The sequence below is a fragment of the Salvelinus fontinalis genome, chromosome 35 (genome assembly GCF_029448725.1).
Source record: "Salvelinus fontinalis isolate EN_2023a chromosome 35, ASM2944872v1, whole genome shotgun sequence".
Lineage (NCBI taxonomy): Eukaryota > Metazoa > Chordata > Actinopteri > Salmoniformes > Salmonidae > Salvelinus > Salvelinus fontinalis.
The window spans coordinates 37,167,334-37,192,738 of NC_074699.1; the positions used below are offsets into that span (position 1 = coordinate 37,167,334).

The 25,405-nt window shown below is 41.1% G+C and overlaps 1 protein-coding gene across 1 annotated transcript; it reads left to right on the forward strand.

Moving 5' to 3' along the window:
• Positions 1–623: 623 nt before the first annotated feature.
• LOC129834819 (transmembrane emp24 domain-containing protein 3-like) lies at positions 624–25,306 on the forward strand. Its single transcript, XM_055900124.1, has 3 exons — positions 624–956; positions 5,723–5,968; positions 24,504–25,306. The coding sequence occupies exons 1-3, from the start codon at positions 813–815 to the stop codon at positions 24,735–24,737; spliced, it is 624 nt and encodes a 207-aa protein (XP_055756099.1). The 5' UTR covers positions 624–812; the 3' UTR covers positions 24,738–25,306.
• Positions 25,307–25,405: the final 99 nt, after the last annotated feature.

A 25,405-nucleotide genomic window follows, 5' to 3' on the forward strand; every position in this document is an offset into this window, starting at 1 on the left:
TATCTGCCTTCCCAATGAAAACTAGTTATAAAATTCAAGCCTATGGAAAATAGATTTTTATCTTTCTGGATGATTGACCATGTTGCCTGTTACATTTCGATTTGAAAAGGGTGCTCCTCCCTCACCGTTTTTGCCCGTTCACGTCACGGGCCATAAACCTGTGCCCCGCGGCGCAGCATAATCGACTCCACCCAGTGATGCAACGTAATCATCACGTTTAAAAATGTTGCACTACTATAACTAAAATCCGTAGAACGGAAAACAAGTGATTTAAAGCTCAACAGTTTCCAAATCTCTGAACATGGTCCAAATTGTATAAAATAAAATATTTTATAAAAAATAATCGTGATCCGGAAGGGTTTCGTTTTGATGCCACGTCGGTTATGGTGGGAGCATAGAGAAGGATAGAGGCCTCTAGTAGCCAAAATGTATTTTGATATAGCCAGCGTCATTGATGGCTTCCACAATTTTAACTTAGTCAACTGGGTGAGGCTTTATTGTCTGATCCCTCCTGATGACCTTATCATGTCCAATAGCGTCATTAGGAGGGATTGGTCAATCGCGAAGAAAAAAAAATACTATTTCAAATTGAGATCGCCTCCATGTTTTTTTCTGTGCGCTCAGACGCCAAAATAGGAACAATATATGGATGCTTTCTCTATCATTCTCTATGGGTGGGAGCCTTCCAAACTTTTTTTTTTATATCACCCTGTCATCACAGAAACATTGAAGAAGTGACTGGCTGCGATTTCAACTGTTTGTTGTTGTAGCTTTCATTTATAACCACATTTTCATCGCATTTAGCCTACAGAATGCGTTCCCTTGGACTGTGTAGTTTGATGTTGCATGTGATGGTTGTTTGTTCCACGGAGTTGACGTTTGAGTTACCTGATAACGACAAGCAATGTTTCTATGAAGAGCTCCAGAATGGAGTGAAGTTTGACCTAGACTTTCAAGTAAGTGATTCAATATGTGGAGTTATGATGCCATTTCCTCATATGGTTGAGTGAGTTAGTGCATTGAACTACTTTATCTGATCCCATGCTCTAAATGTCCCTTCACACTCACTGGAAGAATGCAAAAAAAGATTGCAGTTTTGAAACCTCAGTAAAAGTGCAGTAACTGCGGTTACACTGCACTCTAACTGCGGTTACACTGCACTCTAACTGCGGTTACACAGCACTCTAACTGCGGTTACACTGCACTCTAACTGCGGTTACACTGCACTCTAACTGCGGTTACACTGCACTCTAACTGCGGTTACACAGCACTCTAACCGCGGTTACACAGCACTCTAACCGCGGTTACACTGCACTCTAACTGCGGTTACACTGCACTCTAACTGCGGTTACACTGCACTCTAACTGCGGTTACACTGCACTCTAACTGCGGTTACACAGCACTCTAACTGCGGTTACACTGCACTCTAACTGCGGTTACGCAGCACTCTAACTGCGGTTACACTGCACTCTACATTTACATTTAAGTCATTTAGCAGACGCTCTTATCCAGAGCGACTTACAAATTGGTGCATTCACCTTATGACATCCAGTGGAACAGCCACTTTACAATAGTGCATCTAGATCTTTTAAGGGGGGGGGGCAGAAGGATTGCTTTATCCTATCCTAGGTATTCCTTGAAGAGGTGGGGTTTCAGGTGTCTCCGGAAGGTGGTGATTGACTCCGCTGTCCTGGCGTCGTGAGGGAGTTTGTTCCACCATTGGGGTGCCAGAGCAGCGAACAGTTTTGACTGGGCTGAGCGGGAACTGTACTTCCTCAGTGGTAGGGAGGCGAGCAGGCCAGAGGTGGATGACGCAGTGCCCTTGTTTGGGTGTAGGGCCTGATCAGAGCCTGAAGGTACTGAGGTGCCGTTCCCCTCACAGCTCCGTAGGCAAGCACCATGGTCTTGTAGCGGATGCGAGCTTCAACTGGAAGCCAGTGGAGGAGCGGGGTGGCGTGAGAGAACTTGGGAAGGTTGAACACCAGACGGGCTGCGGCGTTCTGGATGAGTTGTAGGGGTTTAATGGCACAGGCAGGGAGCCCAGCCAACAGCGAGTTGCAGTAATCCAGACGGGAGATGACAAGTGCCTGGATTAGGACCTGCGCCGCTTCCTGTGTGAGGCAGGGTCGTACTCTGCGGATGTTGTAGAGCATGAACCTACAGGAACGGGCCACCGCCTTGATGTTGGTGGAGAACGACAGGGTGTTGTCCAGGATCACGCCAAGGTTCTTAGCGCTCTGGGAGGAGGACACAATGGAGTTGTCAACCGTGATGGCGAGATCATGGAACGGACAGTCCTTCCCCGGGAGGAAGAGCAGCTCCGTCTTGCCGAGGTTCAGCTTGAGGTGGTGATCCGTCATCCACTGCACTCTAACTGCGGTTACACTGTACTCTAACTGCGGTTACACTGTACTCTAACTGCGGTTACACTGCACTCTAACTGCACTCTAACTGCGGTTACACAGCACTCTAACTGCGGTTACGCTGCACTCTAACTGCGGTTACACAGCACTCTAACTGCGGTTACACTGCACTCTAACTGCGGTTACACAGCACTCTAACTGCGGTTACACTGCACTCTAACCGCGGTTACACAGCACTCTAACTGCGGTTACACAGCACTCTAACTGCGGTTACACAGCACTCTAACTGCGGTTACACAGCACTCTAACTGCGGTTACACAGCACTCTAACTGCGGTTACACAGCACTCTAACTGCGGTTACACAGCACTCTAACTGCGGTTACACTGCACTCTAACTGCGGTTACACAGCACTCTAACTGCGGTTACACAGCACTCTAACTGCGGTTACACAGCACTCTAACTGCGGTTACACAGCACTCTAACTGCGGTTACACAGCACTCTAACTGCGGTTACACAGCACTCTAACTGCGGTTACACAGCACTCTAACTGCGGTTACACTGCACTCTAACTGCGGTTACGCTGCACTCTAACTGCGGTTATACAGCACTCTAACTGCGGTTACGCTGCACTCTAACTGCGGTTACGCTGCACTCTAACTGCGGTTATACAGCACTCTAACTGCGGTTACACTGCACTCTAACTGCGGTTACACAGCACTCTAACTGCGGTTACATAGCACTCTAACTGCGGTTACACTGCACTCTAACTGCGGTTACACTGCACTCTAACTGCGGTTACACAGCACTCTAACTGCGGTTACACAGCACTCTAACTGCGGTTACACAGCACTCTAACTGCGGTTACACTGCACTCTAACTGCACTCTAACTGCGGTTACACAGCACTCTAACTGCGGTTACACAGCACTCTAACTGCGGTTACACAGCACTCTAACTGCGGTTACACAGCACTCTAACTGCGGTTACACTGCACTCTAACTGCGGTTACACAGCACTCTAACTGCGGTTACACTGCACTCTAACCGCGGTTACACAGCACTCTAACTGCGGTTACACAGCACTCTAACCGCGGTTACACAGCACTCTAACTGCGGTTACACTGCACTCTAACTGCGGTTACACAGCACTCTAACTGCGGTTACACAGCACTCTAACTGCGGTTACACAGCACTCTAACTGCGGTTACACAGCACTCTAACTGCGGTTACACAGCACTCTAACTGCGGTTACACAGCACTCTAACTGCGGTTACACAGCACTCTAACTGCGGTTACACAGCACTCTAACTGCGGTTACACAGCACTCTAACTGCGGTTACACAGCACTCTAACTGCGGTTACACTGCACTCTAACTGCGGTTACACTGCACTCTAACTGCGGTTACACAGCACTCTAACTGCGGTTACACAGCACTCTAACTGCGGTTACACAGCACTCTAACTGCGGTTACACTGCACTCTAACTGCGGTTACACTGCACTCTAACTGCGGTTACACTGCACTCTAACTGCGGTTACACAGCACTCTAACTGCGGTTACACAGCACTCTAACTGCGGTTACACAGCACTCTAACTGCGGTTACACAGCACTCTAACTGCGGTTACACAGCACTCTAACTGCGGTTACACAGCACTCTAACTGCGGTTACACAGCACTCTAACTGCGGTTACACTGCACTCTAACTGCGGTTACACTGCACTCTAACTGCGGTTACACAGCACTCTAACTGCGGTTACACAGCACTCTAACTGCGGTTACACAGCACTCTAACTGCGGTTACACTGCACTCTAACTGCGGTTACACTGCACTCTAACTGCGGTTACACTGCACTCTAACTGCGGTTACACAGCACTCTAACTGCGGTTACACAGCACTCTAACTGCGGTTACACTGCACTCTAACTGCACTCTAACTGCGGTTACACAGCACTCTAACTGCGGTTACACTGCACTCTAACTGCACTCTAACTGCGGTTACACAGCACTCTAACTGCGGTTACACAGCACTCTAACTGCGGTTACACTGCACTCTAACTGCACTCTAACTGCGGTTACACAGCACTCTAACTGCGGTTACGCAGCACTCTAACTGCGGTTACACTGCACTCTAACTGCGGTTACACAGCACTCTAACTGCGGTTACGCTGCACTCTAACTGCGGTTACACAGCCCTCTAACTGCGGTTACACTGCACTCTAACTGCGGTTACACTGCACTCTAACTGCGGTTACACTGCACTCTAACTGCGGTTACACTGCACTCTAACTGCGGTTACGCAGCGCTCTAACTGCGGTTACACAGCGCTCTAACTGCGGTTACACTGCACTCTAACTGCGGTTATACAGCGCTCTAACGGCGGTTATACAGCACTCTAACTGCGGTTACACAGCACTCTAACTGCGGTTACACTGCACTCTAACTGCACTCTAACTGCGGTTACACAGCACTCTAACTGCGGTTACACAGCACTCTAACTGCGGTTACACTGCACTCTAACTGCGGTTACACTGCACTCTAACTGCGGTTACACAGCACTCTAACTGCGGTTACACAGCACTCTAACTGCGGTTACACTGCACTCTAACTGCGGTTACACTGCACTCTAACTGCGGTTACACTGCACTCTAACTGCGGTTACACAGCACTCTAACTGCGGTTACACAGCACTCTAACTGCGGTTACACTGCACTCTAACTGCACTCTAACTGCGGTTACACAGCACTCTAACTGCGGTTACACTGCACTCTAACTGCACTCTAACTGCGGTTACACAGCACTCTAACTGCGGTTACACAGCACTCTAACTGCGGTTACACTGCACTCTAACTGCACTCTAACTGCGGTTACACAGCACTCTAACTGCGGTTACGCAGCACTCTAACTGCGGTTACACTGCACTCTAACTGCGGTTACACAGCACTCTAACTGCGGTTACGCTGCACTCTAACTGCGGTTACACAGCCCTCTAACTGCGGTTACACTGCACTCTAACTGCGGTTACACTGCACTCTAACTGCGGTTACACTGCACTCTAACTGCGGTTACACTGCACTCTAACTGCGGTTACGCAGCGCTCTAACTGCGGTTACACAGCGCTCTAACTGCGGTTACACTGCACTCTAACTGCGGTTATACAGCGCTCTAACGGCGGTTATACAGCACTCTAACTGCGGTTATACTGCAAAATTACTGCAGTAAAAAGTATTTTGGACGCAGTATTTGCAGCATACTACAGTTGTACTGCACTCTGACTGCAGTATTTCGTAAGGCCTGAATGACTCTAAATGTGTTTCCATAGCATCATCCTAATCTCTCCATGTTGTGTGTGTGTTCCAGGTGATTGCAGGAGGGAACTATGATGTGGACTGCTTTGTAACAGATCCAGTGAACAACGTCCTGTATCAGGAGAGGAAGAAGCAGTATGATAGCTTCTCTCACACCACCACTATGAAAGGAACCTACAAGGTATGCTTCAGCAACGAGTTCTCTACCTTCTCCCACAAAACCGTCTACCTGGACTTCAGGTCCGGAGAGGAGAGACCCCTACTGCCTGACATGAACAGAGACACTGCCCTAACACAGGTAAAAACAATGTTATCATTATATGAGACTTTAATTATATTACATATTCATTTGACTGACACAGGTAAGATCAACCCTAACCCATGTAAGATCATAATATAATACTATATACAGTGTATTCTGAAAGTATTCAGACCCCTTGACTTTTTCCACAGTTTATTACAGCCTTATTCTAAAACTGGCTAAATTGTTCCCCCCCCCCCCCTCAATCTACACACAATACCCCATCATGACAAAGAAAAAACTGTTTAAAAAATTGTTTTGGAAATGTATTCTTTAAAAAAAAAATGAAATATTACATTTGTGACCCGATTCAGGAAACTCGGCGTATGTGGCGAGTCACGACTTCACAGGAGGCTGTTAGTGTACTGTTAGCTAGCTAACGTTAGCTGGCTGGCATGCTAACTCCTTCACAGGAGGCTGTTAGTGTACTGTTAGCTAGCTGGCATGCTAACTCCTTCACAGGAGGCTGTTAGTGTACTGTTAGCTAGCTAACGTTAGCTGGCTGGCATGCTAACTCCTTCACAGGAGGCTGTTAGGGTACTGTTAGCTAGCTAACGTTAGCTGGCTGGCATGCTAACTCCTTCACAGGAGGCTGTTAGTGTACTGTTAGCTAGCTAACGTTAGCTGGCTGGCATGCTAACTGACGTTACATCATGCGTTGCGATTCATTGTTTACCTAGCTAGCTATCTAGCTGCATTTCTTAACAAAAGACTCTCGTCTTAGTGAGCCAGAGCGTAGAATAACTGATGCATTTTTGAACGCTCAACACCCGTTGAATATGTCCGTTGTCAGTAAACGTCGGCAACGAAGCAGAATTCAATTGTTGCCAGTGGCACAGTTAGTCACCAACGCTCCTGATAACATAAACTGCCCTAACCAGCTCTGCTACGGTGAGTAAAATGGTCAGAGTGGGCTGTTCTCTCATTATGAAAACTGCCTAACCAGCTCTGCTACGGTGAGTAAAATGGTCAGAGTGGGCTGTTCTCTCATTATGAAAACTGCCTAACCAGAAGTAGTTAGCCAATTGGCCAGAGCCTCCATTGTGCGCTCTGAACACGAAACGCTCTGAATTTACAAACGGACAATCTGACAGCACAGTTGCAGTCACCAACGCTTTGGATAACATACTGTAACAGCCTAACCAGCTCTGCTAGGGTGAGTAATGTTCAGTGAGCTGTTCTCTCTCTCTCTTAGATGTCTGGAAGTAGCTGGTAAGTTAGTACAGAACGCTCGGATCAACCCTTAAAGAGATGGGTGGGGCTAAGGCTTAAGAGGGAACAATGCTGAAGACAAAGAAGGGTTCTCCAATAGTAAGAGCTCTTCACCAGATACCAAAACATTGAAAGATGGTTTTCTCAAAAGGGAGTTTACAAGTTGATCGACTTTCAAAGCAGAATTACTTTCCCGTTGTTTCCTCAAATGCAGTGTATGAAATACCATTTTGTAGCTCTGGGTCTCTACTTTTATCCAATGTAAAAAAAAAAAAAAGAAATTTAAATGTTGCTACATAAGACCGAATCCAGGTGGTGAGTCACATTTACATAACCCTTTACTCAGGACTTTGTCGAAGCACCTTTGGCAGCGATTACAACCTCGAGTCTTCTTGGGTATGACGCTACAAGCTTGGCACACCTGTATTTTGGGAAGTTTCTCCCATTCTTCTCTGAAGATCCTCTCAAGCTCTTGTCAGGTTTGATGGGGAGCGTCGCTGCACAGCTATTTTCAGGTCTCGCCAGAGATGTTCGATTGGGTTCAAGTCCGGGTTCTGGCTGGGTCACTCAAGGACGTTCAGGGACTTGTCCCAAAGCCACTCCTGTGTTGTCTTGGCTGTGTGCTTGTTGTCCTGTTGGAAGGTGAACCTTCGCCCCAGTCTGAGGACCTGAGTGCTCTGGAGCAGGTTTTCATCAAGGATCTCTGTACTTTGCTCCGTTCATCTTTCCCTCGACCCTGACTAGTCTTCCCAGTCCCTGCCGCTGAAAAACATCCCCACAGCATGATGCTACCACCACCATGTGTCACCGTAAGAATGGTTCCAGGACGTGACGCTTGGCATTCAGGCCAAAGAGTTCAATCTTGGTTTCATCATACCAGAGAATTATGTTTCTCATGGTCAGAGTCCTTTAGGTGCCTTTCGGTAAACTCCAAGTGGACTGTCATGTGCTTTTTACTGAGGAGTGGCTTCTGTCTGGCCACTACCATAAAGGCCTGATTGGTGGTGTGCTGCAGAGATGGTTGTCTTTCTGGAAGGTTCTCCCATCTCCACAGAGGAACTCTGGCGCTCTGTCAGAGTGACCATTGGGTTATTGGTCACCACCCTGACCAAGGCCCTTCTCCCCCGATTTGCTCAATTTTTGGCCGGGCGGCCAGCTCTAGGAAGAGTCTTGGTGGTTCCAAACTTCTTCCATTAAAGAATGATGGAGGCCACTGTTTGCTTGGGGGACCTTCAATGCTGCAGATTTTTTTTTTTTTTTACCCTTCCATGCACCATCAACTGTGGGACCTTATACAGACAGGTGTGTGCCTTTCCAAATCATGTCCAATCAATTGTATTTACCACAGGTGGACTCTAATCAAGTTGTAGAAACATCTCAAGGATGATCAATGGAAACAGGATGCACCTGCTCAATTCTGAGTCTCATAGCAAAGGGTCTGAATACTTATGTAAATAAGGTATTTCTGTTTTATTTAATACATTTGAAAACAATTCTTACCTGTTAATGCTTTGTCATTTTGGGATATTGTGTGTAGATTGATGAGGAAAATATGTAGTTTTAGCAATTTTAGAATAAGGTTAACATCACAAAATGTGGAAAAGGGGACGGGGTCTGAATACTTTCCAAATGCACTGTATATAAAAATACAATATAAATGCAACAAGTAAAGTGTTGGTCCCATGTTTCATGAGCTGAAATATAAATCCCAGAAATGTTTCGTACGTACAAAAAGCTTATTTTGCTCAAATTGTGTGCGCACATTTGTTTACGTCCCTGTTAGTGAGCATTTCTCCTTTGCCAAGATAATCCATCCACCTGACAGATGTGGAATATCAAGAAGCTGATTAAACAGCATGATCATTACACAGGTGCACCTTCTGCTAGGGACAATAAAAGGCCACTTTAAAATGTGCAGTTTAGTCACACAACACCATGCCACAGATGTCTTGAGGGAGCGTGCAATTGGCATGCTGACTGCAGGAATGTCCACCAGAGCTGTTGCCAGAGAATTGAATGTTAATTTCGCTACGATAAGCTGCCTCCAACATCGTTTTAGAGAATTTGTCAGCACGTCCAACCGGCCTCAACGTCAGACAACGTGTAACCATGCCAGCCCAGAACCTTCTGTCTGTAATAAAACCCTTTTGTGGGGAAGAACTCATTTGGAATGACAGGGCCTTGCTCCCCAGTGGGTGGGCCTGGCTGCCCAGTGGGTGGGCCTTGCTCCCCAGTGGGTGGGCCTTGCTCCCCAGTGGGTGGGCCTTGCTCCCCAGTGGGTGGGCCTTGCTCCCCAGTGGGTGGGCCTTGCTCCCCAGTGGGTGGGCCTTGCTCCCCAGTGGGTGGGCCTTGCTCCCCAGTGGGTGGGCCTTGCTCCCCAGTGGGTGGGCCTTGCTCCCCAGTGGGTGGGCCTATGCCCAATCATGTGAAATCCATAGATTAAGGCCTAATGAATTTGACGGATTTAACGTTTCTGAACTGTAACTCAGTACAAGTTTTGAAATGATTGGATATATATTTTTGTTCAGCATGTGTATCTAATCTAGATATCTATGCCATTTCCTATAACTAATAAAGGTAAGATGACTGCCACGGGTACAGTAGATCACAGAAGACCTAGCTGGAAAGGTACCTAGAGGTTAGCTGCTCTTAGCCACGCGGGTCTATTGACATACACTAGCGCTGCATTCAGTTGGAATGGGTTGCACAAAAAACGGTCCACTGTATGATTAAAAGCCACCCACAAGTTATTATTTTTTCTTTCTTCCACATATTGTGCAGGACTCTTATTTTGACATGAGGTAAGCAGAGAAGAAGTGGGTCTAAAAAGGATCCACGTTTGGAAAGTCTGTTTTTAAAGACGATCCTTCTGATATTTTGTCACAAATCCCCCCCCCGTCATAATGACCAACCTTCCTGCCCCCCGTCATAATGACCAACCTTCCTGCCCCCCGTCATAATGACCAACCTTCCTGCCCCCCGTCATAATGACCAACCTTCCTGCCCCCTCCCCGTCATAATGACCAACCTTCCTGCCCCCTCCCCGTCATAATGACCAACCTTCCTGCCCCCCCCCTCCGTCATAATGACCAACCTTCCTGCCCCCCCCCCCTCCGTCATAATGACCAACCTTCCTGCCCCCCCCTCCGTCATAATGACCAACCTTCCTGCCCCCCCCCTCCGTCATAATGACCAACCTTCCTGCCCCCCCCCCTCCGTCATAATGACCAACCTTCCTGCCCCCCCCCCTCCGTCATAATGACCAACCTTCCTGCCCCCCCCCCCCCCATCATAATGACCAACCTTCCTGCCCCCCCCCCCCATCATAATGACCAACCTTCCTGCCCCCCCCGTCATAATGACAAACCTTCCTGCCCCCCCTCCGTCATAATGACCAACCTTCCTGCCCCCCCTCCGTCATAATGACCAACCTTCCTGCCCCCCCTCCGTCATAATGACCAACCTTCCTGCCCCCCCTCCGTCATAATGACCAACCTTCCTGCCCCCCCTCCGTCATAATGACCAACCTTCCTGCCCCCCCTCCGTCATAATGACCAACCTTCCTGCCCCCCCTCCGTCATAATGACCAACCTTCCTGCCCCCCCCGTCATAATGACCAACCTTCCTGCCCCCCCTCCGTCATAATGACCAACCTTCCTGCCCCCCCTCCGTCATAATGACCAACCTTCCTGCCCCCCCCGTCATAATGACCAACCTTCCTACCCCCCCGTCATAATGACCAACCTTCCTGCCCACAGGCACAGTAAGTTGAAATAGAATTGTATTTAACTTCTGGCTTCCCAGCTAATTTGTTTTTGTCCAATCCAATTGAAAGCAGCTCTAGTGGATGTCACTAGATCTGTGTTGCTAAGCGCAGCTAACCTCTAGGTACCTTTGCAGCTAGGCCCGTCCAGAAACCATCCCTTACTCCTAGAGCTTTATATGACTAACTAACCCCGACCCCTAGGCACTTGACATTTTTTACATTTTAGTCATTTAGCAGACGCTCTTATCCAGAGCGACTTACAGTAGAGTGCATACATTTTATTACATTTTTACATACTGAGACAAGGATATCCCTACCGGCCAAACCCTCCCTAACCCGGACGACGCAATGCCAATTGTGCGTCGCCCCACGGACCTCCCGGTTGCGGCCGGCTGCGACAGAGCCTGGGCGCGAACCCAGAGACACTGGTGGCGCAGCTAGCACTGTGACACGCGGGAGGTATACTTGACATGTATGTAGATGTGGAAACAGTCCATGGCAGTAGATCTCTGTAGGCTGATACCCAAACCTTTCAAATCAGATCCTTTAGAGGTTGTTTCTAGAAAGGGCCCCAACGCTATGTTGTCTGAACTGCAGATTGCCCCTCTAAGGATGTATTAATAATAATCTAATCTTGTCTCTGTTTGAACCGCAGATTGCCCCTCTAAGGATGTATTAATAATAATCTAATCTAATCTCTGTTTGAACTGCAGATTGCCCCTCTAAGGATGTATTAATAATAATCTAATCTCTGTTTGAACCGCAGATTGCCCCTCTAAGGATGTATTAATAATAATCTTGTCTCTGTTTGAACTGCAGATTGCCCCTCTAAGGATGTATTAATAATAATCTAATCTCTGTTTGAACTGCAGATTGCCCCTCTAAGGATGTATTAATAATAATCTAATCTTGTCTCTGTTTGAACTGCAGATTGCCCCTCTAAGGATATATTAATAATAATCTAATCTCGTCTCTGTTTGAACTGCAGATTGCCCCTCTAAGGATGTATTAATAATAATCTAATCTCTGTTTGAACTGCAGATTGCCCCTCTAAGGATGTATTAATAATAATCTAATCTTGTCTCTGTTTGAACTGCAGATTGCCCCTCTAAGGATGTATTAATAATAATCTAATCTCTGTTTGAACTGCAGATTGCCCCTCTAAGGATGTATTAATAATAATCTAATCTCTGTTTGAACTGCAGATTGCCCCTCTAAGGATGTATTAATAATAATCTAATCTAATCTCTGTTTGAACTGCAGATTGCCCCTCTAAGGATGTATTAATAATAATCTAATCTTGTCTCTGTTTGAACTGCAGATTGCCCCTCTAAGGATGTATTAATAATAATCTAATCTCTGTTTGAACTGCAGATTGCCCCTCTAAGGATGTATTAATAATAATCTAATCTTCTCTGTTTGAACTGCAGATTGCCCCTCTAAGGATGTATTAATAATAATCTAATCTTGTCTCTGTTTGAACTGCAGATTGCCCCTCTAAGGATGTATTAATAATAATCTAATCTGTCTCTGTTTGAACTGCAGATTGCCCCTCTAAGGATGTATTAATAATAATCTAATCTTGTCTCTGTTTGAACTGCAGATTGCCCCTCTAAGGATGTATTAATAATAATCTAACTCTCTGTTTGAACTGCAGATTGCCCCTCTAAGGATGTATTAATAATAATCTAATCTGTCTCTGTTTGAACTGCAGATTGCCCCTCTAAGGATGTATTAATAATAATCTAATCTCTGTTTGAACTGCAGATTGCCCCTCTAAGGATGTATTAATAATAATCTAATCTTGTCTCTGTTTGAACTGCAGATTGCCCCTCTAAGGATGTATTAATAATAATCTAATCTTGTCTCTGTTTGAACTGCAGATTGCCCCTCTAAGGATGTATTAATAATAATCTAATCTCTGTTTGAACTGCAGATTGCCCCTCTAAGGATGTATTAATAATAATCTAATCTTGTCTCTGTTTGAACTGCAGATTGCCCCTCTAAGGATGTATTAATAATAATCTAATCTTGTCTCTGTTTGAACTGCAGATTGCCCCTCTAAGGATGTATTAATAATAATCTAATCTTGTCTCTGAACTGCAGATTGCCCCTCTAAGGATGTATTAATAATAATCTAATCTTGTCTCTGTTTGAACTGCAGATTGCCCCTCTAAGGATGTATTAATAATCTAATCTCGTCTCTGTTTGAACTGCAGATTGCCCCTCTAAGGATGTATTAATAATAATCTAATCTTGTCTCTGTTTGAACTGCAGATTGCCCCTCTAAGGATGTATTAATAATAATCTAATCTTGTCTCTGTTTGAACTGCAGATTGCCCCTCTAAGGATGTATTAATAATAATCTAATCTCGTCTCTGTTTGAACTGCAGATTGCCCCTCTAAGGATGTATTAATAATAATCTAATCTCTGTTTGAACTGCAGATTGCCCCTCTAAGGATGTATTAATAATAATCTAATCTCGTCTCTGTTTGAACTGCAGATTGCCCCTCTAAGGATGTATTAATAATAATCTAATCTCGTCTCTGTTTGAACTGCAGATTGCCCCTCTAAGGATGTATTAATAATAATCTAATCTTGTCTCTGTTTGAACTGCAGATTGCCCCTCTAAGGATGTATTAATAATAATCTAATCTTGTCTCTGTTTGAACTGCAGATTGCCCCTCTAAGGATGTATTAATAATAATCTAATCTTGTCTCTGTTTGAACTGCAGATTGCCCCTCTAAGGATGTATTAATAATAATCTAATCTCTGTTTGAACTGCAGATTGCCCCTCTAAGGATGTATTAATAATAATCTAATCTTGTCTCTGTTTGAACTGCAGATTGCCCCTCTAAGGATGTATTAATAATAATCTAATCTTGTCTCTGTTTGAACTGCAGATTGCCCCTCTAAGGATGTATTAATAATAATCTAATCTCTGTTTGAACTGCAGATTGCCCCTCTAAGGATGTATTAATAATAATCTATCTGTCTCTGTTTGAACTGCAGATTGCCCCTCTAAGGATGTATTAATAATAATCTAACGTCTCTGTTTGAACTGCAGATTGCCCCTCTAAGGATGTATTAATAATAATCTAATCTTGTCTCTGTTTGAACTGCAGATTGCCCCTCTAAGGATGTATTAATAATAATCTAATCTTGTCTCTGTTTGAACTGCAGATTGCCCCTCTAAGGATGTATTAATAATAATCTAATCTCGTCTCTGTTTGAACTGCAGATTGCCCCTCTAAGGATGTATTAATAATAATCTAATCTCTGTTTGAACTGCAGATTGCCCCTCTAAGGATGTATTAATAATAATCTAATCTTGTCTCTGTTTGAACTGCAGATTGCCCCTCTAAGGATGTATTAATAATAATCTAATCTCTGTTTGAACTGCAGATTGCCCCTCTAAGGATGTATTAATAATAATCTAATCTTGTCTCTGTTTGAACTGCAGATTGCCCCTCTAAGGATGTATTAATAATAATCTAATCTCTGTTTGAACTGCAGATTGCCCCTCTAAGGATGTATTAATAATAATCTAATCTTGTCTCTGTTTGAACTGCAGATTGCCCCTCTAAGGATGTATTAATAATAATCTAATCTCTGTTTGAACTGCAGATTGCCCCTCTAAGGATGTATTAATAATAATCTAATCTTGTCTCTGTTTGAACTGCAGATTGCCCCTCTAAGGATGTATTAATAATAATCTAATCTTGTCTCTGTTTGAACTGCAGATTGCCCCTCTAAGGATGTATTAATAATAATCTAATCTTGTCTCTGTTTGAACTGCAGATTGCCCCTCTAAGGATGTATTAATAATCTAATCTCGTCTCTGTTTGAACTGCAGATTGCCCCTCTAAGGATGTATTAATAATAATCTAATCTTGTCTCTGTTTGAACTGCAGATTGCCCCTCTAAGGATGTATTAATAATAATCTAATCTCGTCTCTGTTTGAACTGCAGATTGCCCCTCTAAGGATGTATTAATAATAATCTAATCTTGTCTCTGTTTGAACTGCAGATTGCCCCTCTAAGGATGTATTAATAATAATCTAATCTTGTCTCTGTTTGAACTGCAGATTGCCCCTCTAAGGATGTATTAATAATAATCTAATCTCGTCTCTGTTTGAACTGCAGATTGCCCCTCTAAGGATGTATTAATAATAATCTAATCTCTGTTTGAACCGCAGATTGCCCCTCTAAGGATGTATTAATAATAATCTAATCTTGTCTCTGTTTGAACTGCAGATTGCCCCTCTAAGGATGTATTAATAATAATCTAATCTTGTCTCTGTTTGAACTGCAGATTGCCCCTCTAAGGATGTATTAATAATAATCTAATCTTGTCTCTGAACTGCAGATTGCCCCTCTAAGGATGTATTAATAATAATCTAATCTTGTCTCTGTTTGAACTGCAGATTGCCCCTCTAAGGATGTATTAATAATAATCTAATCTTGTCTCTGTTTGAACTGCAGATTGCCCCTCTAAGGATGTATTAATAATAATCTAATCTTGTCTCTGTTTGAACTGCAGATTGCCCCTCTAAGGATGTATTAATAATAATCTAATCTTGTCTCTGAACTGCAGATTGCCCCTCTAAGGATGTATTAATAATAATCTAATCTAGTCTCTGTTTGAACTGCAGATTGCCCCTCTAAGGATGTATTAATAATAATCTAATCTTGTCTCTGTTTGAACTGCAGATTGCCCCTCTAAGGATGTATTAATAATAATCTAATCTCGTCTCTGTTTGAACTGCAGATTGCCCCTCTAAGGATGTATTAATAATAATCTAATCTTGTCTCTGTTTGAACTGCAGATTGCCCCTCTAAGGATATATTAATAATAATCTAATCTTGTCTCTGTTTGAACTGCAGATTGCCCCTCTAAGGATGTATTAATAATAATCTAATCTTGTCTCTGAACTGCAGATTGCCCCTCTAAGGTTGTATTAATAATAATCTAATCTCGTCTCTGTTTGAACCGCAGATTGCCCCTCTAAGGATGTATTAATAATAATCTAATCTCTGTTTGAACCGCAGATTGCCCCTCTAAGGATGTATTAATAATAATCTAATCTTGTCTCTGTTTGAACTGCAGATTGCCCCTCTAAGGATGTATTAATAATAATCTAATCTTGTCTCTGTTTGAACTGCAGATTGCCCCTCTAAGGATGTATTAATAATAATCTAATCTTGTCTCTGTTTGAACTGCAGATTGCCCCTCTAAGGATGTATTAATAATAATCTAATCTTGTCTCTGTTTGAACTGCAGATTGCCCCTCTAAGGATGTATTAATAATAATCTAATCTTGTCTCTGTTTGAACTGCAGATTGCCCCTCTAAGGATGTATTAATAATAATCTAATCTTGTCTCTGTTTGAACTGCAGATTGCCCCTCTAAGGATGTATTAATAATAATCTAATCTTGTCTCTGTTTGAACTGCAGATTGCCCCTCTAAGGATGTATTAATAATAATCTAATCTTGTCTCTGTTTGAACTGCAGATTGCCCCTCTAAGGATGTATTAATAATAATCTAATCTTGTCTCTGTTTGAACTGCAGATTGCCCCTCTAAGGATGTATTAATAATAATCTAATCTTGTCTCTGTTTGAACTGCAGATTGCCCCTCTAAGGATGTATTAATAATAATCTAATCTTGTCTCTGTTTGAACTGCAGATTGCCCCTCTAAGGATGTATTAATAATAATCTAATCTTGTCTCTGTTTGAACTGCAGATTGCCCCTCTAAGGATGTATTAATAATAATCTAATCTTGTCTCTGTTTGAACTGCAGATTGCCCCTCTAAGGATGTATTAATAATAATCTAATCTTGTCTCTGTTTGAACTGCAGATTGCCCCTCTAAGGATGTATTAATAATAATCTAATCTTGTCTCTGTTTGAACTGCAGATTGCCCCTCTAAGGATGTATTAATAATAATCTAATCTTGTCTCTGTTTGAACTGCAGATTGCCCCTCTAAGGATGTATTAATAATAATCTAATCTCGTCTCTGTTTGAACTGCAGATTGCCCCTCTAAGGATGTATTAATAATAATCTTGTCTCTGTTTGAACTGCAGATTGCCCCTCTAAGGTTGTATTAATAATAATCTAATCTTGTCTCTGTTTGAACTGCAGATTGCCCCTCTAAGGATGTATTAATAATAATCTAATCTTGTCTCTGTTTGAACCGCAGATTGCCCCTCTAAGGATGTATTAATAATAATCTTGTCTCTGTTTGAACTGCAGATTGCCCCTCTAAGGATGTATTAATAATAATCTAATCTCTGTTTGAACTGCAGATTGCCCCTCTAAGGATGTATTAATAATCTAATCTCGTCTCTGTTTGAACTGCAGATTGCCCCTCTAAGGATGTATTAATAATAATCTAATCTTGTCTCTGTTTGAACTGCAGATTGCCCCTCTAAGGATGTATTAATAATAATCTAATCTTGTCTCTGTTTGAACTGCAGATTGCCCCTCTAAGGATGTATTAATAATCTAATCTTGTCTCTGTTTGAACTGCAGATTGCCCCTCTAAGGATGTATTAATAATAATCTAATCTTGTCTCTGTTTGAACTGCAGATTGCCCCTCTAAGGATGTATTAATAATAATCTAATCTAGTCTCTGTTTGAACTGCAGATTGCCCCTCTAAGGATGTATTAATAATAATCTAATCTCTGTTTGAACTGCAGATTGCCCCTCTAAGGATGTATTAATAATAATCTAATCTTGTCTCTGTTTGAACTGCAGATTGCCCCTCTAAGGATGTATTAATAATAATCTAATCTCTGTTTGAACTGCAGATTGCCCCTCTAAGGATGTATTAATAATAATCTAATCTTGTCTCTGTTTGAACCGCAGATTGCCCCTCTAAGGATGTATTAATAATAATCTAATCTTGTCTCTGTTTGAACCGCAGATTGCCCCTCTAAGGATGTATTAATAATAATCTTGTCTCTGTTTGAACTGCAGATTGCCCCTCTAAGGATGTATTAATAATAATCTAATCTTGTCTCTGTTTGAACTGCAGATTGCCCCTCTAAGGATGTATTAATAATAATCTAATCTCTGTTTGAACTGCAGATTGCCCCTCTAAGGATGTATTAATAATCTAATCTCGTCTCTGTTTGAACTGCAGATTGCCCCTCTAAGGATGTATTAATAATAATCTAATCTTGTCTCTGTTTGAACTGCAGATTGCCCCTCTAAGGATGTATTAATAATAATCTAATCTTGTCTCTGTTTGAACTGCAGATTGCCCCTCTAAGGATGTATTAATAATAATCTAATCTCTGTTTGAACTGCAGATTGCCCCTCTAAGGATGTATTAATAATAATCTAATCTTGTCTCTGTTTGAACTGCAGATTGCCCCTCTAAGGATGTATTAATAATAATCTAATCTCTGTTTGAACTGCAGATTGCCCCTCTAAGGATGTATTAATAATCTAATCTCGTCTCTGTTTGAACTGCAGATTGCCCCTCTAAGGATGTATTAATAATAATCTAATCTTGTCTCTGTTTGAACTGCAGATTGCCCCTCTAAGGATGTATTAATAATAATCTAATCTTGTCTCTGTTTGAACTGCAGATTGCCCCTCTAAGGATGTATTAATAATAATCTAATCTCTGTTTGAACTGCAGATTGCCCCTCTAAGGATGTATTAATAATAATCTAATCTTGTCTCTGTTTGAACTGCAGATTGCCCCTCTAAGGATGTATTAATAATAATCTAATCTCGTCTCTGTTTGAACTGCAGATTGCCCCTCTAAGGATGTATTAATAATAATCTAATCTCTGTTTGAACTGCAGATTGCCCCTCTAAGGATGTATTAATAATAATCTAATCTTGTCTCTGTTTGAACTGCAGATTGCCCCTCTAAGGATGTATTAATAATAATCTAATCTAGTCTCTGTTTGAACTGCAGATTGCCCCTCTAAGGATGTATTAATAATAATCTAATCTCTGTTTGAACTGCAGATTGCCCCTCTAAGGATGTATTAATAATAATCTAATCTCTGTTTGAACTGCAGATTGCCCCTCTAAGGATGTATTAATAATAATCTAATCTAGTCTCTGTTTGAACTGCAGATTGCCCCTCTAAGGATGTATTAATAATAATCTAATCTTGTCTCTGTTTGAACCGCAGATTGCCCCTCTAAGGATGTATTAATAATAATCTAATCTAGTCTCTGTTTGAACTGCAGATTGCCCCTCTAAGGATGTATTAATAATAATCTAATCTTGTCTCTGTTTGAACCGCAGATTGCCCCTCTAAGGATGTATTAATAATAATCTAATCTAGTCTCTGTTTGAACTGCAGATTGCCCCTCTAAGGATGTATTAATAATAATCTAATCTCTGTTTGAACTGCAGATTGCCCCTCTAAGGATGTATTAATAATAATCTAATCTTGTCTCTGTTTGAACTGCAGATTGCCCCTCTAAGGATGTATTAATAATAATCTAATCTCGTCTCTGTTTGAACTGCAGATTGCCCCTCTAAGGATGTATTAATAATAATCTAATCTTGTCTCTGTTTGAACTGCAGATTGCCCCTCTAAGGATGTATTAATAATAATCTAATCTCTGTTTGAACTGCAGATTGCCCCTCTAAGGATGTATTAATAATAATCTAATCTAGTCTCTGTTTGAACTGCAGATTGCCCCTCTAAGGATGTATTAATAATAATCTAATCTCTGTTTGAACTGCAGATTGCCCCTCTAAGGATGTATTAATAATAATCTAATCTTGTCTCTGTTTGAACCGCAGATTGCCCCTCTAAGGATGTATTAATAATAATCTAATCTTGTCTCTGTTTGAACCGCAGATTGCCCCTCTAAGGATGTATTAATAATAATCTAATCTTGTCTCTGTTTGAACTGCAGATTGCCCCTCTAAGGATGTATTAATAATAATCTAATCTCTGTTTGAACTGCAGATTGCCCCTCTAAGGATGTATTAATAATAATCTAATCTTGTCTCTGTTTGAACTGCAGATTGCCCCTCTAAGGATGTATTAATAATAATCTAATCTTGTCTCTGTTTGAACTGCAGATTGCCCCTCTAAGGATGTATTAATAATAATCTAATCTTGTCTCTGTTTGAACTGCAGATTGCCCCTCTAAGGATGTATTAATAATAATCTAATCTCGTCTCTGTTTGAACTGCAGATTGCCCCTCTAAGGATGTATTAATAATAATCTAATCTTGTCTCTGTTTGAACTGCAGATTGCCCCTCTAAGGATGTATTAATAATAATCTAATCTTGTCTCTGTTTGAACCGCAGATTGCCCCTCTAAGGATGTATTAATAATAATCTAATCTTGTCTCTGTTTGAACCGCAGATTGCCCCTCTAAGGATGTATTAATAATAATCTAATCTCGTCTCTGTTTGAACTGCAGATTGCCCCTCTAAGGATGTATTAATAATCTAATCTCGTCTCTGTTTGAACTGCAGATTGCCCCTCTAAGGATGTATTAATAATAATCTAATCTTGTCTCTGTTTGAACTGCAGATTGCCCCTCTAAGGATGTATTAATAATAATCTAATCTTGTCTCTGTTTGAACTGCAGATTGCCCCTCTAAGGATGTATTAATAATAATCTAATCTAATCTCTGTTTGAACTGCAGATTGCCCCTCTAAGGATGTATTAATAATAATCTAATCTAGTCTCTGTTTGAACTGCAGATTGCCCCTCTAAGGATGTATTAATAATAATCTAATCTCTGTTTGAACTGCAGATTGCCCCTCTAAGGATGTATTAATAATAATCTAATCTAGTCTCTGTTTGAACTGCAGATTGCCCCTCTAAGGATGTATTAATAATAATCTAATCTCTGTTTGAACTGCAGATTGCCCCTCTAAGGATGTATTAATAATAATCTAATCTAGTCTCTGTTTGAACTGCAGATTGCCCCTCTAAGGATGTATTAATAATAATCTAATCTCTGTTTGAACTGCAGATTGCCCCTCCTAAGGATGTATTAATAATAATCTAATCTTGTCTCTGTTTGAACCGCAGATTGCCCCTCTAAGGATGTATTAATAATAATCTAATCTCTGTTTGAACTGCAGATTGCCCCTCTAAGGATGTATTAATAATAATCTAATCTCTGTTTGAACTGCAGATTGCCCCTCTAAGGATGTATTAATAATAATCTAATCTTGTCTCTGTTTGAACTGCAGATTGCCCCTCTAAGGATGTATTAATAATAATCTAATCTCGTCTCTGTTTGAACTGCAGATTGCCCCTCTAAGGATGTATTAATAATAATCTAATCTCGTCTCTGTTTGAACTGCAGATTGCCCCTCTAAGGATGTATTAATAATAATCTAATCTCGTCTCTGTTTGAACTGCAGATTGCCCCTCTAAGGATGTATTAATAATAATCTAATCTCTGTTTGAACTGCAGATTGCCCCTCTAAGGATGTATTAATAATAATCTAATCTCGTCTCTGTTTGAACTGCAGATTGCCCCTCTAAGGATGTATTAATAATAATCTAATCTTGTCTCTGTTTGAACCGCAGATTGCCCCTCTAAGGATGTATTAATAATAATCTAATCTCGTCTCTGTTTGAACTGCAGATTGCCCCTCTAAGGATGTATTAATAATCTAATCTTGTCTCTGTTTGAACTGCAGATTGCCCCTCTAAGGATGTATTAATAATAATCTAATCTCGTCTCTGTTTGAACCGCAGATTGCCCCTCTAAGGATGTATTAATAATAATCTAATCTTGTCTCTGTTTGAACCGCAGATTGCCCCTCTAAGGATGTATTAATAATAATCTAATCTCGTCTCTGTTTGAACTGCAGATTGCCCCTCTAAGGATGTATTAATAATCTAATCTTGTCTCTGTTTGAACTGCAGATTGCCCCTCTAAGGATGTATTAATAATAATCTAATCTCGTCTCTGTTTGAACTGCAGATTGCCCCTCTAAGGATGTATTAATAATAATCTAATCTTGTCTCTGTTTGAACTGCAGATTGCCCCTCTAAGGATGTATTAATAATAATCTAATCTCGTCTCTGTTTGAACCGCAGATTGCCCCTCTAAGGATGTATTAATAATAATCTAATCTTGTCTCTGAACTGCAGATTGCCCCTCTAAGGATGTATTAATAATCTAATCTTGTCTCTGTTTGAACTGCAGATTGCCCCTCTAAGGATGTATTAATAATAATCTAATCTCGTCTCTGTTTGAACCGCAGATTGCCCCTCTAAGGATGTATTAATAATAATCTAATCTTGTCTCTGTTTGAACTGCAGATTGCCCCTCTAAGGATGTATTAATAATAATCTAATCTCTGTTTGAACTGCAGATTGCCCCTCTAAGGATGTATTAATAATAATCTAATCTCTGTTTGAACTGCAGATTGCCCCTCTAAGGATGTATTAATAATAATCTAATCTCTGTTTGAACTGCAGATTGCCCCTCTAAGGTTGTATTAATAATAATCTAATCTTGTCTCTGTTTGAACCGCAGATTGCCCCTCTAAGGATGTATTATAATAATCTAATCTCTGTTTGAACTGCAGATTGCCCCTCTAAGGATGTATTAATAATAATCTAATCTTGTCTCTGTTTGAACCGCAGATTGCCCCTCTAAGGATATATTAATAATAATCTAATCTTGTCTCTGTTTGAACCGCAGATTGCCCCTCTAAGGATGTATTAATAATAATCTAATCTCTGTTTGAACTGCAGATTGCCCCTCTAAGGATGTATTAATAATAATCTAATCTTGTCTCTGTTTGAACTGCAGATTGCCCCTCTAAGGATGTATTAATAATAATCTAATCTTGTCTCTGTTTGAACTGCAGATTGCCCCTCTAAGGATGTATTAATAATAATCTAATCTTGTCTCTGTTTGAACTGCAGATTGCCCCTCTAAGGATGTATTAATAATAATCTAATCTCGTCTCTGTTTGAACTGCAGATTGCCCCTCTAAGGATGTATTAATAATAATCTAATCTCGTCTCTGTTTGAACTGCAGATTGCCCCTCTAAGGATGTATTAATAATAATCTAATCTTGTCTCTGTTTGAACTGCAGATTGCCCCTCTAAGGATGTATTAATAATAATCTAATCTAGTCTCTGTTTGAACTGCAGATTGCCCCTCTAAGGATGTATTAATAATCTAATCTTGTCTCTGTTTGAACTGCAGATTGCCCCTCTAAGGATGTATTAATAATAATCTAATCTCGTCTCTGTTTGAACTGCAGATTGCCCCTCTAAGGATGTATTAATAATAATCTAATCTTGTCTCTGTTTGAACTGCAGATTGCCCCTCTAAGGATGTATTAATAATAATCTAATCTCGTCTCTGTTTGAACTGCAGATTGCCCCTCTAAGGATGTATTAATAATAATCTAATCTCGTCTCTGTTTGAACTGCAGATTGCCCCTCTAAGGATGTATTAATAATAATCTAATCTTGTCTCTGTTTGAACTGCAGATTGCCCCTCTAAGGATGTATTAATAATAATCTAATCTCGTCTCTGTTTGAACTGCAGATTGCCCCTCTAAGGATATATTAATAATAATCTAATCTCGTCTCTGTTTGAACTGCAGATTGCCCCTCTAAGGATGTATTAATAATCTAATCTCTGTTTGAACTGCAGATTGCCCCTCTAAGGATGTATTAATAATAATCTAATCTCTGTTTGAACTGCAGATTGCCCCTCTAAGGATGTATTAATAATCTAATCTCGTCTCTGTTTGAACTGCAGATTGCCCCTCTAAGGATGTATTAATAATAATCTAATCTCTGTTTGAACTGCAGATTGCCCCTCTAAGGATGTATTAATAATAATCTAATCTCTGTTTGAACTGCAGATTGCCCCTCTAAGGATGTATTAATAATCTAATCTCTGTTTGAACTGCAGATTGCCCCTCTAAGGATGTATTAATAATAATCTAATCTCTGTTTGAACTGCAGATTGCCCCTCTAAGGATGTATTAATAATCTAATCTCGTCTCTGTTTGAACTGCAGATTGCCCCTCTAAGGATGTATTAATAATAATCTAATCTCTGTTTGAACTGCAGATTGCCCCTCTAAGGATGTATTAATAATCTAATCTCTGTTTGAACTGCAGATTGCCCCTCTAAGGATGTATTAATAATAATCTAATCTTGTCTCTGAACTGCAGATTGCCCCTCTAAGGATGTATTAATAATAATCTAATCTTGTCTCTGTTTGAACTGCAGATTGCCCCTCTAAGGATGTATTAATAATAATCTAATCTCTGTTTGAACTGCAGATTGCCCCTCTAAGGATGTATTAATAATAATCTAATCTCTGTTTGAACCGCAGATTGCCCCTCCTAAGGATGTATTAATAATAATCTAATCTTGTCTCTGTTTGAACTGCAGATTGCCCCTCTAAGGATGTATTAATAATCTAATCTCTGTTTGAACTGCAGATTGCCCCTCTAAGGATATATTAATAATAATCTAATCTTGTCTCTGTTTGAACTGCAGATTGCCCCTCTAAGGATATATTAATAATAATCTAATCTCGTCTTCAGATGGAGTCTGCCTGTCTGTCCATCCATGAGATCCTGAAGGTAGTGTCTGACTCTCAGACCTGGTATCGGTTACGGGAGGCTCATGACCGCATCAGAGCAGAGGACCTCCATGAACGCGTGTCCTATTGGTCGATAGGAGAAACTATCATCCTTTTCACTGTCAGCATTGGACAGGTTCTCATTCTCAGGAGCTTCTTCAGCGACAAGAAGGGCAGTGTTGCAGCCAACACGTAGATCCTACCATATATATATGATACATTCTATAATACTGGGTTAGTGTTTCAGCCAACACGTAGATATTGTATTACAGGTCATCTGCCACTAGAACCTACCTTAATACCCCACAACAAACTGTAGTCCTATACAGTTATAATAAAGGACTTCAGGAACTATTAAATCTGTCTTAAGACTTTAGCTTGTGGATTCTAGCCTCTGAAAATGAAATACTGTTGTTGGTACACCAAGCCTTTATCTGTTTTTGTCTCAAAGTGTACATCATTAATTTGTGCTATGACATTAATTTATTGTGTGTGTAAAATGTTTTGTATGTCTGTCTCACCATCTCACGTGTACACAGTCACACACACCATAACCCCACAATTTGATTTCCATTTGAAATCCTATTTTCCATTTCCTTAACCCCGACCCCTAAGCTTAAAATAGCTGTTGTCCTTGTGGGAAATGTCCCCACGAGGGATAATTTTCCTTGTTTTACTATCCTTGTGAGGAGTTTTGGCAATTCCTGGGCCACTTGTGGGTTGGGGTGTGTCTTGACTATCATTAAAGTGAAGAATGTTATATTATCAATTCTCTGTGTAATTATTACAATCATGTAAACTTTAACTAGGAAGTCGGGGCACCACGGGAAAATGTTTAAAAAGTTCAGATCTTTTCATATCTTA